Source organism: Pyxicephalus adspersus, chromosome 10 (genome assembly GCF_032062135.1).
Source record: "Pyxicephalus adspersus chromosome 10, UCB_Pads_2.0, whole genome shotgun sequence".
NCBI classification, from domain to species: Eukaryota; Metazoa; Chordata; class Amphibia; order Anura; family Pyxicephalidae; genus Pyxicephalus; species Pyxicephalus adspersus.
Genome location: NC_092867.1, coordinates 19,300,243 through 19,314,346, shown reverse-complemented (window position 1 = coordinate 19,314,346; position 14,104 = coordinate 19,300,243). Strand labels below are relative to the sequence as shown.

At 36.6% G+C, this 14,104-nt stretch overlaps 1 protein-coding gene across 1 annotated transcript; it reads left to right on the top strand.

The window, feature by feature from the left end:
• The first annotated feature begins 569 nt into the window (after nucleotides 1-569).
• On the top strand, nucleotides 570-8,762 carry LOC140339377 (steroid 17-alpha-hydroxylase/17,20 lyase-like). Its single transcript, XM_072424074.1, has 8 exons — nucleotides 570-1,151; nucleotides 3,669-3,804; nucleotides 4,965-5,194; nucleotides 5,267-5,353; nucleotides 6,184-6,390; nucleotides 7,339-7,508; nucleotides 7,826-7,929; nucleotides 8,324-8,762. The coding sequence occupies exons 1-8, from the start codon at nucleotides 846-848 to the stop codon at nucleotides 8,590-8,592; spliced, it is 1,509 nt and encodes a 502-aa protein (XP_072280175.1). The 5' UTR covers nucleotides 570-845; the 3' UTR covers nucleotides 8,593-8,762.
• The last annotated feature ends 5,342 nt before the right edge of the window (nucleotides 8,763-14,104 follow it).

Below are 14,104 nucleotides of genomic sequence, written 5' to 3'. Positions count from 1 at the left end.
ACATCATGAAAAAAATAGAAGTCTAAGATGCAAAATTATAGTGTTGCAGATATTCATGCAGATTTTCTAATATACCAGTAAAAAGTGTTAGGGAAAACCCATAGATTTGTCTAATCTAACAATTTCCTATTGTTAGCAGCCTATCACAGCAGGCAATTAGAATAGAACCCCATGGCAAGAAAATGTCGAGCATGTGGGTTCTTCATTATCCCTAAGTTAGGAGCACCAATCGTAAATCCTAAATGATTGGGCACTCATCTTAAAATATGATTCTAGGTTGGCTCCTCTGTGCCCTTAGGGCCAAAGATGATGTAATTATTTATCTGTCTAAAAAGTACCTGATTTTATTTTAGACTGATGGATCGTTGCTACTCCTTCTACTCTGCATGCTGGTTTTGTGGTTTAACTGAACTGTATTGCTTAAGAACCTGGCTATGATGTCTGGCACACATTTCTGGATCACAAGAATAGCTTTATAATATTAAATTAGAAACATTTGATGTATAGCACACATTTGTATTCAACTGTCTATAAGGTTGTTAAACTGAAGTGTAAACCTTTAACTTTAAGCTTTAGAATTGGACAATGAGAATCTCCTAGGATCATATGGTGGAGCTACCACCCTTGGGAAGTATAAATTGAAAGTATCTAACAGAAATGTGTAACTTGATTTAACGCTATCAGCTGTTAGCATAAAAAGTTTACTAAGTATGGATTGGTAGAGGAGATATACTGCTTTGAGCAGTCCTACAAGGTAATAGTTCTGACTGGCTGCTGCCAAATCCATCCACATTATTTATATGGCACATGCTCTGTAGTGATCATTTAATGGTGATCAAGACAACATGATTTTGTGGCTCGGTGGTGCTTTGCTTTTAGTGTTAATTTTTAACTCTGTTTGGAAATTGGGAATTAAGAGCCATAGAAATGTTAAGTACCCCAATAGCTTACCATCATTGCCCATCATTGGGAGTTTACTCCACCTTGGGAACCAGCCTCCACATGTCCTCTTCTATACCCTGCAGAAGAAGTATGGCGACCTATACTCTTTAATGTTGGGCTCTCACTATATGGTAATCGTGAATACCCATGAGCATGCCAGAGAAGTCTTGATAAAGAGAGGCAAGTCATTTGCTGGAAGACCCCGCACAGTGAGTATTTAAAAAAATGTGTGCAACTTATTGTGTATAATATACATTGTGTTTGTTTCTCTTATCATTTGTCTGTAAATAACCCAATAGCTTTTGAAAATGTGGCACAATGGTCTTTGGAGCTAAGTAGAGAATGTAAAAATACAGATGAGACCACAGTGCCAAGGACATGTTTGTGACTTTTGGATGATTTTTATTTTATGTTTTATGCTTTTTAAAAAACAATTCAGGTCTTATGTGGCAAGATTTGTTACTAAGAGCAAATACAGGACTAATTTTCACATTCAGTACATTTCATTGATTAGGAATGCCTTTTACTTATGCTTTTAATTTATAAATGTCTAAGGTTGGGCATTTATGTGCAGATACCAGAAAAAAGTGACAAGCAATGATACATTTGGCCAACGTAATTTAACAAAGATTTGGCCGGCAAGGTGGGGGGTGAGCATACTCATACTTTGACATAATTATACTTCCAATGTATAATTTCTCCATAGAAAAGTGATATTTATGTAAAATCCACGGGATTGCAGTACTCATTTATGCTTCATCTTTTCATTAAATAAGTACAGCTTGGCAGCAGTTTTAGGCAAACGTCACACCTCCTAAGGTTCCAAAGTATTATGCTAATTGTATAGATCAAATTGTTTATATATCTACAAATGATACAGAAATGATCAAATACAAATATTCCCTATTCCTCCACAAAACACAATATCAAATGTATATATATTTATTTCTGATAGAATTCTGCACCATTGAAGATGGTGGGCGAGTACTTGACCGTGCTTTGCTTGACAGCACCAGATTTCTTATTATCAGATGTGTGATTTTTTTTTTCAATTCAAATTTTTTACTTTTTTAAACAGTACAATAACAGTGACAATAAAACAGTACAATAAAATAAAATAATAAAACAGATACAAAAGAAAACATGTAAACAAAATGTAAAAAGAAAAAAAAAGGTAACAACAACCAAATGAGTTTCACAGTCGGAAACATTGTATATTAAATAATTAATTTAAGGTTCACATTAAAGTAAGAAAATGTTTTTAAGCAATATAGAGTGGGTTATAGGACTTCATCCAACCACATTAGAAATAGTAGACCATATGCGTCATTGATAATAAAACTTTTTAGAAGTTGAATTACTAAATGCAAAGGCTTTTTCACGACAGTACTGTTGGTTGACTCTCTCTATCACTTCTAAAACTGAAAGGGTAATGTTTTGGTTCTATTTACTCACTATTGTTAGTCTCGCAGTGATTAAAATTTGAGAAATTACTACCCTGTGAGAGCTAAGGAAATGATCTATTCCTATATTTAGTATCGCAAGTTCAGGGGAGATATTGAAGGTACTACCGATAATTTTCTGTAACAAAATGGAGATTTCTAACCAAAATGAGTGAATTTTGGTACATTCCCAGAACATATGCATATACGTACCAAGGTCCCCGCACCCTCACCAACATAATAGAGAGTAGTTAGGGGTCAATTTTGCCAATCTATAAGGGGTTCTGTACCATCCTAAAATCGTTTTTTGGTAACACTCCCATTGGGATAACCACTTAGTAACAGAGATGATAGAAATAACGGCAGCTTTCCATTTAGGTAAAGTGATTGTACACTTCAGGTCTTTCTCCCATATAGAAAAAATTGTGAGTCTCTGCCATTTGTCTTTGGATTGTAAAAGATTAAGGGGTATAGTACCTTGGCAACGATGCCAGAATTTGGATGGTAGGGAACAAGGATTTTAACAAATGTTGGATTTGCCATAATTTATATTTATCCGCTAAAGAAGAAAAGGTAGGGAGGTTATGTATATATTTATATCCTTTATTCACCCATGATGATATATTCAAATTGTTAATAAGATTTTCATATGATCTAATAGGGGTTTGAAGAGGAAGTGAGTCCTCTAAGGAATCAACTTGATTAATTTTTTTCCATGCTAATAATATAGCTTCCATTGAGTATAGATATGGGATTTTAATTTTAGATGTAAGGGAAGTTGCTATTAAATAAGCCAAATAATCATCTCCATTTAATATGGAAGTTTCTATATTTAGCCATCTTGTTTGGGAGTTAAGAAAAAGGCATTTCCAGCTGATCTAATAGAGAAGCGAGGTAATGATCTTGGATCAACGGTAGTCCCACATCAGAAGTGTGATTTACCTTCTATCTGGTTGTACTATACACATACATAAAACTATTTAGAACAGAATAAAATTTGTGGTTTCCTTCCAAACAAGCAGCAGTGTGAGAATTAATGTGATAGGATTATTCACCTGTAAATTCTTGGTTCTGACATTATGGGTTCTACGTAAGACCTACGTAATATCTCACTCCTTATGAATAAAGAAATAATTTCATTTTGCTCAGTTTAGAACCTTTATTCCTGTCTTCTCTAACTAATAAACTCTTATATGGTATGATACAAATTTCCATGTTTATTGTGATGTTGCAGAATCATGTGGTTCACTGTATAATATTTTAAACTATTCTTTTCATATCAAGGTGACAACGGATATTTTAACAAAAGATGGAAAGGGGGTTGTGTTTGCTAACTATGGCCCCAGCTGGAGATTTCATCGTAAAACAGCTCAGTCAGCGCTGTGCACATTTGTTGAACCAAGTGCTATTGAGCAGATCAGTGAGTATTCAGACATATCACCATCACAGCCATAACACACAACATATATTCGTGCAACCTTTTGTCGAAGGCAACGTATACAGGAAAATCCTCGATAGTAAAAGTGAATATTTCAGTAGTTTTACAAATTCGGACAAATACATTCCTTAATAGTAACAATACACAGCATTAAAATCATTAAAAATATGTCCTTTTACTTACTGGTAATACATACTGAAATAACAGGCTTGCTTTAAAGAAGCAAGCACTCACTTTCCCCACTTTCCCATGCCAGCCCCCGGTGGTCCTTTTTTTTCAGCCCCAAGAAATGAACAGAGCTTTAGGTTATAGGGGGACAAGTGATACATCCTCAGCAGGAGTCTAGTGGGGTGAGCATGGGTGGGGGACGACGTGCCCTTGCTTTTTTCAGGAATGGGCACGCGTGCCCACTCAAATTTTGCAAATAATTCTTTGGTGGTCTGTGGCTCTGGCCAGCCTGCCCCCCCGCGGGGTCAGGAGAAGGGGGGGTGCACCAACCAGAGCCCCGAACCATGTCTCTTGTATGGCAGGCTCTCTGAACACAACCTGCCCACTCTCCCATCGAAGGCACAGGCCTGCAATAGTAGAGTGGGCAGGTTCTGGTATCATGATATCACTCTGGTTGAAGTTTCTTCCCCTTTGAGTGACACATAGGCAGGGGTGTAGTTGGGCAGGCACGTTAACATAACAATGATGCGCATGCGTGCTCGCCATGGATAGTACTATGCCCCATCTTCTTTTTTACAACTACACCCCTGATCCCCAGGTGTTTGCAAAATAACTCTCAGTGCCCAAGTGTGCAATCTCCAGGCCCAAGTTGTGTTAAATGGGGGTATTTATAGCCCTTTGTAGGATTTGGCTTTTATGAATTTCTGAATTTGTAGCAGGTAGAACAGACAGCATGTTCATTTATTCACTGCATTAACCTTTTAAATATACCTTCTTGAACATGTTTAAAAAACTGGAAGCCATTCTAAAAAATACATTTGTTTAGTTTGCGTTTTATTTCCAGTGTTACTAAGAATACATATTTTATTATTTATATATATTTTTATGTGTAATTCTATGCACCAGTTAGAGGATCAAAAACCAGTATATACACGGTACCAATTTTAATTCTAGATTTTTTTTCTCTAATCAAGTTTCCCGTGAAGCTGCCTCTTTGTGTCAAACCCTCACCTCCTCCCAGGGAGTCCCTTTGGACATGGCTCCAGAGCTTATAAGAGCCGTCACCAATGTGGTGTGCTCCGTGTGCTTTAAAACCAGATACAAAAGAGAAGATGAAGAATTTAAAACCTTAATGAAGTTTCATAAAGGCATAGTGGACACTGCTGGCAAAGATATCACGGTGGACATATTCCCTTGGCTCAAGGTATGAATGTATAAGTATGCAGAATGGGTTTGTATTATGTTTCCTAATATATTTTTTTTTTTGTTTTGGCAGATATTTCCAAACAAGGATCTAGATACTCTAAGGAATTCAGTGGCAGCCAGAGACCAAATTCTTCGTAAGAAAATTAAAGAACATCAGGTGCGTGTAAGGATAGATAAAAAAAAATGTAGTGGACAGAAAACATTGATCTAGTGCAAACTCAGAATAGTAACATATTTCAAAAGGATCTCTGAACTCAGCATCCTCTTTTCTTAAAAAACAAAACAATTGTTTATGCCTTTCTGATGCCTTATTTCTTATTTTTATTTATTTCCTCTCCCATCACTTCTCTGAAGGTTTAGGGCTTATGAAGCCACACATAGAAGCAAACTTTTGCCCTTACTCACCGTTTGACCTTATATATGCACCCTTGATGTCCTGGCCTTTTCAGTTTAATCCACTTCCTATTGTGGCCGGCTCCGTGTATACAGAGCAGGTTCTGATGGTATCACTTGGTAGGTTGAACTAATGCAGAACTTTGGAAGGGAAAAGCCATTTGAAACAAGAACTCTGTCCAGTGGAGCACACCGAGTTTTGGTACTGGGACTTTGGATTTGGCTAGCGTAGCAGCTGACTCTTAAAAAAGTAAAAAAGTATTTTTGATTAATTTGAAGTTTTTTGATTTCATGGAATTTGAAAGATAAGGAACAATTAGATAAGCCTAAAAACAACTTCAGCATATTGTGGGCCCAGTTATAATTTATTCAGCAAAATAGAATTATGCATTTACACCGATCTTTCCCACTATTTGTACCCTGGGAACACCTTCAATTTTTCCAGGTCTCAAGTTGCCCCCCCTAAATTTTCTGTTAAAGAATTCTACTATTACTTTTTTACCTATTTCAATTCAATCAGTTTTTGAGGCATGAAAACCAAGCAAAAATGTATGTGTGTATTTTTATGATCCTTGTACCTTTTCTGTATTGTAGGACACGTTTTGTAATGAAAACATCAGTGACTTACTAGATGTTCTTCTGCAAGCCAAACTAAGCACTGAAAACAACAAAACCTCGCAAGATGTGGGGCTGACGGAGGATCACATCCTTATGACTGTAGGAGATATATTTGGAGCAGGAGTGGAGGTTCCATCTACAGGATTAAAATGGGCTGTTGCTTTATTACTTCACTATCCAGAGGTGAATAAATCTTTTTTAGAAGGTTGGAAATAGTTTGGATCAGCCTTTCTCAACAATATTATCCCTGAGCAACCCGTAAAGGTTTCAGGTTTCTTGGGAACCCTGCTAAACTAACTTACTTGGGGTCAGTGGTCAGCTTCTAAATAGGTTGGCAGTGGGATGAATTCCCTTCTCTGTTACAGTCAGGCTAAAATACCAACTTTTTAAAAAAAGTTCCTCCAATTTTTTAACCTTGTTTGCCTTCCTCTGGACCAACTATGTCTTATAGGGTTTTATATCTGGGATATGTTTATTTCTCTAGTGGTTGAACTTGATGGATGTGTTTTTTCAACCTAACCTACTATGTAACTATGTTCAACCTAAACCACATCCCTTAATATCAATTTGCAAACAAACATTTTTTTACATAACAGGGTCAATAACCTACAGGCATATATTTATTCACAATCCAGTATGTATCTTTCGTTAATACAAATGTTTAAAAAACAAAACAAAATATAAACACATTTACATGCTCCAATAATCAGACTGTGGTTGTTACAAATAGGCTTATAACAGTTCAACGCGTTTCTTGGAACATAGTCCGCTTCCTCAGGAAAATATTAGCTTCTTTTTTCACATCTAGCTCCTCGATTGGACAGATAGGTCAAGGGGTCAGTTCTTTATTTAACAAGTTGATATAGATCACTGGCTGAGCTCTATCCTGTTCCTGTGTAAAACTCTTAGAATAAGCATTGGGATAGTTTCATGTATTCAGCCTTTTAAATAATCCTGGTATGTGACCCTGTTATGTAAAAAACGGTTTGTTTGCAAATAAAAAAAGAACTTTATAAACAGCTAAACACATCATTAGATTCAGTTGGCTTTACCAAATGTCTTTAGCCCTAGAACTGCAGTGGTCCTAATATGGACAGGTGAGTTCTGTATGTTTTGTATTTATTTAAACAGGTCCAGAAAAAGATCCAGGAAGAGCTGGATACAAAGATCGGGTTTGAACGATATCCACTCCTCAGTGATAGAAAAATCCTTCACTATACAGAAGCTGCCATCGCTGAAATAATGCGTTTTCGCCCCCCATCACCAGTGCTTCCGCCTCATGTGGCTTTGGAAGAGTCCAGGTGGGAATCTTTGTCTATTTCCCATTAGATTACAAGAATACATTTTGCCTGAATAGTCAGCATTTTAGTTAACAAAATCCAAAAAGAAAGAGGGGCGGGTGAAATTGGGCAGTCAATAGAATAACAATTAATTGGAAAAAACTCCCAATTGATGTATTTAAAAGCCCAGGGTTGGTTAAATTTAGGATTTATTCAACCCCAAAATATAGACAAAAGGTTAGGCAAATTTTACCTTCAATTCTTCTAAGTTTTGGCCTTTAATTGCTCTGGCATGTTCAAGGTTAACCAAACCTGTTCATATCTCTTCTCTTGGACAGTATTGGAGGATACACCATACCCAAAGATGCTCGTGTGATTATAAACCTCTGGTCTCTTCATTTTAATGAGAAGGAATGGGTGGATCCTCACCTTTTCAATCCAGGTGTGTACAGTAATAATGTGAAACTATAAATATACTAGTTGTGAACATTCAATCATTAAAAATAACTTTGTGAGAATATTTTTCAAACTTATCCTAATAAATCTGCTATTAGCCTTCTGTGGATGCCAGAAAGTGGAAGACTTTCACCCAACTTACTTTTTTTTGTATTATGGATATTATTAGCAGAGAAGTGAAAATGTATGTGGTTGAATATCTCTTACATTGGTGAGCAGTAGAAGGAATGTCACCCTTACAGATAGCCAAAAGGATCAATGGTGTTAGGTAAATTGACCTACGAGGCACAAATTGCTCTTTGCTCAACCCCTAGCAAACTTTGGAGGAACCCTAGTTGAGAAACACTGGTTTAGAGCGTTACTTAATCATTTTTTTTCAGATCGATTCTTGGATGAAAGTGGAAAGAAAATAAACCCTAGTCAGAGTTACCTTCCCTTCAGCACTGGAATCCGAACATGTCTCGGTGAACCCCTGGTCAAGATGGAGATCTTCCTAATTCTGTCCTGGATTCTACAGAGGTTCACACTGGAGGTTCCAGAGGGGGACCCACTGCCGGACCTGGAGGGGGAGTATGGTCTCGTACTTCAAGTTAAACCATTCAAAGTCATTGCTAAGCTGAGAGATGTTTGGAAGAACATCGATACATAATAACTCTACATGTTTTCAAGAAAGATACCTAAAAACCCACAGACCTTTTTTAAATACTACATATGTGCAGACCTAAATAAAGAATGATAGCTTCAAACAAGGTTATTGTGTTAAATGTTTTCTGTGTAAATGTCAACACATAAATCCAATAAATTGAACATACCAGAGGGGTGAACACATGTAAAGCACAATCATATGGTAGCATTCCAAAAGCATTTTAAAAAGTACAGGAAGTTTATTTTAGTTTATAGTAAATTAACACGTGAAACCAAGTCACACTACAAAGATGGGATTTCTGTGATCCAATGAGAAAATAAGATACAGGTAGTCCCCGGTTACATACAAGATGGGGAGTGTAAGTTTGTTCTTAAGTTGAATTTGTATGTAAGTTGGAACAGGCACATTATTTTATTAAATGCAATTAGGACAGATGTTTGTCTCAACATATTATTAGGCAGGATGGTGTCAGTTACTGTATAAAATCCTCACTGTGAGCTAATCATAAACAAAGCAAAAAGAAAAAAAAACTTTATGAAGCCTAGACATTCATTACCTTCTGGAGCAAGCTGTGCTTCGAAATGCAAAAAGAAACAACTGCAAAGTTTGTCTTGGTCAATAAAGAGTTACAATAGTAACAAATAAATTAATATAAATAATAAATAAACAAAATAAATCTTTAGTAAATAAAAATAAACGCTTATTAACCACCTGGGCGTTACACTGATGTCTAGATTTCTATACCAAAAGCGTTACAGGTTTTAATGAATTTTTTTTTTTTAAATTGTAGACCTGTAACTTACAGAAATATGTCTGAACAGGCTTCTAGTAGATATCATGAATAAAAAAAATGTTTGAAACACACAATCATGTAAAAAAAAAATACTTTTAATAAAATTAAAATACACAAAAATCAGCCTAAACAAGAATACATAAATAAATGAAAAATACTGAAAATGCGATAATTCGGTATACTGTACAGTAATTTTTCTAAACAGACCCGACGCTGGATGAGCACAGCGGGACCAGGTAAGTGAGATTTTAATATAGACGAAAAAGTACGGGGTTATCGATAGTTGCAAAAATTTTTTGCACGGAAAAGTACGGGGTTAGCGGTTGGGAGGTTAATAAATAAATAAATAAAATAAATAGTACAAAAAGAAACAACTGCAGAGTTTGTCTTGGTCATTAAAGGGTTACAATAGGCTGCAGAAAGAGCCCACCTTCTAAGAACACCCACAACCTCAGCTGTGTTTAGCAAAAGATTTCTTCTGCAAGTCATGCAAACTGCCCCTTCCCCCCTCCAAGCCTCTGGTCCTGCACACCAGCAAGCAGGGAAGCCTCGTTTGTATCTAAGAGTCGTCTATGTTCGGATGTCCTTAACTCGGGGACTACCTGTATTATAACTAGTCGCCAGGGAGGCAGAAAAGACAAAAGAACAAAAATGAGACTTGTGGGGCTGTTTCTTACCACCCTCCCACCACATGGACCCCAGGTCCCCCAACAGTAAAACATCTTCAGATACAAGTGCAATGCAGCTCAGTAACCTGGTATACTGGTGTACACCCCTTATTTCCATAGCCAAACATTTTTAGCTTTTATTGAGAAAAGAAAGAATAGGAGGGGAGTAGGGGGAATTGAAAGGTAGGCATTGAAAGAAAGAAATGACGAATGATAATATAATAGTATGAGTATAAGTATGAAACACAAAAATCATGTAAAAATAATACATTGAATAAATTAAAAATCTATGTATTTAAAAAAAAAAAAAATTTTTTTTTATATGTTTTTAAAAAATACAAATTATACTCATACTATTATATATACTGTAAAATAAATGTTCTTGAAAACAATGTACTGCTTTTACACATATAAATCCAATGTATTGCATTCAATACAGTTATTTTGTATTGAATGCAATACAAATAGATTTTCAATTTACCGCTCCACTCCGCCGGCAACATACACACGCACCAACGTCACCAGGAACTCCCCGGTGACTCATCGGGTGCAGAAGCCAGCCGGAGGAAGAGAAAAGAAGACGGAGATCGCGACGATGGACGACGCGGATCGCCGGCGGATCAGGTAAGGCTGTATTTACTATTACCTCCCATAGGATTACCTAAAAAACACTCGGGGTTACCGCTTTTAGCAAAATTTTTCTACGCTGAGTCACACTCAAGGTTACTGCTAGGGAGGTTAACAGAATCGAATAAAAGGGAGACCAATGGTAATATGAATGAGATATAATAGAAAAGAGTGAAGCATTGAGAAAAACAATCCAAGTTCCTAGGTAAATACAAAAGAGAAGTCTCATTTTGATTCTCCAGAATACACAATTGCATAGTGTGGTGGTGCAACTTAATTTTCTGTGACTTTGCAATACTGAAGAAAATAACAAAGAGAAAATGCCTTTGGACCAGGCTGAAAAATAGCTAAGAAAGGGTAATTGTATTTTGTGCCGTTATGTCCTATGTACAGTAAGGAGCACTGGCCCGAGTTAAACACTTGAATTTGTAGCACTGTTTTCATATATAAATATATATATATGTATATATAAATATATACACACACACACATGATGAAAAGTTCCAAAGAGATAACATAACACTCGCAAAAAAAAAAAAAAAGTTGAGTGGGGGTCCCTGAAGTTGTCCATATGCCACAAGATTGGCTAGAAAGTCTATGTAGTTTATTGCTACAAGCTAGTATAATTCTCAGTATTTGGGTAAGGATGTGTGGCATTCCAAAAGATGCCGTTCGCCTTCAAAAGACTAAACTAAAGTAGGAGAAATTGTCTCTTCGTTAATAGACCTTTACAAAGAACTGTAGATATGAATGCCTAATACATGGCCAGGCGTAATCCCAGTTATACCATCCACTTTGTCTTGCACTTTCACTGCTTCCTGCTGGATCCCATAAAGCTTTACCCCGAGATGCTTATAATCTGGCAATCAGTTCCTTCAGAATGAAGGGTATAAACATAGCCTTAAGTTGGTACAAACAGTCAGTTATTCCCAGTGCAGCCATACTTTACAGGCTCTGTGCAGGAACAGGGTACCCAGAGAAAGATTAAGAGAGTCCTGCATGACATGACATATGCGGCCTGCTAGGACGCTATGATGGGTAAGGTGGTCCCCAGAACAGCCATTTTTTTTGCCCATCCAATATTTACCTAACCAGACTTGTTGCTAATGCAGAGAGCTGCCGCTTCTCTCTTTAAAATAAACTGACCTGACCTCGCTAAAGAATAAGCAATGACAGCTCAGGTGCCATATTTTTGCTGCCCATGCTCTATGGGACCAGCTCCAAAGACTAACCAGATGTTTATAAATTGGTGTACTGGATCACCCAAGGTTCAGCCAATCAGTCATGTGTTGGAATATGGTAAAACCTTGGTGGGTGGATGCTTAAAAGAGAGGTTGGGTAGGGGGACAGCAGAAGCCCCTCCAGAAACACCGTGTTCTGTGTGAGAAGACCATTCTCTGTACAATGATAAAACCTTCACAACTAGAACTAGTGGCCCAGATATTGACATGTTGAACCATGGTGGAGCGACCAGTGCATATCCTTATATCCCTATACCCATAAATATTAAGGTGGAAGGTACCATTATTGACTTGTTTGTCCTGATCTGTATTTACTAGTCCTAGATCAGTTGCTTACTAATCCCAAATAAGGACACCAACTCCAAATCTTACACCTTTAGAAGCAACATATTTACTAAAATCTACTGTATCAATCTATGTATTATCTATCATTTTATTGCTCCCTGAATCAAGATTATAGTAGAAATGTATTTAAAAAATGCACACTATTTGAAATCCCACGTATTCAATTATTCTTGAGTCAGAACATTGAAATGGAATTACTGTATATGCTTTAGAACACCATGGGTTTGCTATTTGATGTATATTTTGATCGAGTTGTAATCGTTGATAGTACAAAACGGCTCATCTATTAGTAATCACATGAAATCATGTGTCGCTTGCACCTCAAATATTTTCCTTCCCCTTTTGGCTACCTGAGATCATGGGAAATATGACCAGAGGGTGCACCTAGGGTGGACTATATTCCAGAATGGCAATAAAATGTATTTCTTTTTCCCAACACAGTAAGTTATGAACTATGACCACAAAATCTTTGGTTACTAAGCTTTCTATTATATTATTTTAAAATAAAATAGCTTTTTTAATTACTGTGTATCATAAATAATTGTCAACTTTTGTTCTTCCATTCTGTCTCTGGAAAAGACAGCAGAGATACATTTATTATGCTAGTTACATCTGTGGTGCCTTTAATGAGATACAACAAAACTGTGGCAGGATTGCAGAAGTAACATTATTTCCATACTGACAATTCTTTATTTCCGTTCCCTGAATTCTTTTTAAATGGGATTAGTCCTTGAAATTTGGAGGCCAGAAATAGAGAATACAACCTGGAAGCATTGAGCTAATGTTATCCCCGCACCTCCACCAAGGTTTTAGAGGTTCGTTTTGGAAAGGGCAGCATAGAAAATAATATATTACACCTCCCACAATAACTCATGCAGCTCTCGTTTACACTTAATCTGTGCTTACAGTCCCTTTACAAAATGACTCATACCCCATATACATCTCGGCAAGATCCATTACAAAACAGCAAAGGGATGTATAGCGTAAAATTATTAGACCCAAGCATGTAACAACTAGAAGCCAATCAAAGGAACAGTTTTCCATCCTTGGCCTAAATTACACAAAAAAAACGAAATTTTCTGTAGAGGTCTGGAGGGCTGCACAGTAAAGATTTGCATGAAGCTCTCAGGGCCACAGGTTGGGCACCAGGAAGATTCCAATTATGAATGTATGTCTTCTCTCTAATGGTTAAATGATTCTTCTAAGTCATAATGTTCCATTTATTTATTCCAACCTATCGGTCTGGTGGAAATCCTAGCAATTCATTATTTGCATTTTGCTTCAAAAAGAATTTGCAGAAATATTTACAAACTAATTCCACTGTGTACATACCCTAAAAGTATAAATACTTTTAAAAGGTGAATACAATTTTTATATTAGTAAAAGTACTTTTTCATTAAATATTTGGCCATTTTATATTTGTGATTCATATACAGGTTTTCAGATCCTCTCCTTTAAATAGTTGTTTATATGGCAATACTGTATATAGTTTCCCTGTTCTTGCCATAAAATCAATTATTGGAAAAGCCAACTAAACACTGTATTGTATGTGTACCTTCTATGTATGTAGTCTGTTTACCAAGGAAGAGAAACGATGAACAACAATCACTTCCTATTCCTATATGTTATAATCCTATTGAAAAGTCAGCTCAACTCTCATATATGGGATAACATTGCACTAAAATCCTAATTATTGTTAATTAGTATGGAGACAATTTATAACTCATAAAAGTGCTGTCCCACTTACCTTCCTGACCTGGTAGAAAAATTCTCCCCTAGCCGCTCCCTCCGCTCCTCATCACACGCATGGCTTCAAGACTTTTTTTTAGAGCTGCCCCAAC

Bases quoted from the DNA above. Each gene is read 5' to 3' on its own strand.
- LOC140339377 (XM_072424074.1), top strand. From the start codon at position 846: ATGATTTTGTGGCTCGGTGGTGCTTTGCTTTTAGTGTTAATTTTTAAC. The intron at 7,509-7,825 runs GTGGGAATCTTT...TCTCTTGGACAG, and splicing joins GTGGCTTTGGAAGAGTCCAG to TATTGGAGGATACACCATAC. The intron at 7,930-8,323 runs GTGTGTACAGTA...ATTTTTTTTCAG, and splicing joins TCCTCACCTTTTCAATCCAG to ATCGATTCTTGGATGAAAGT.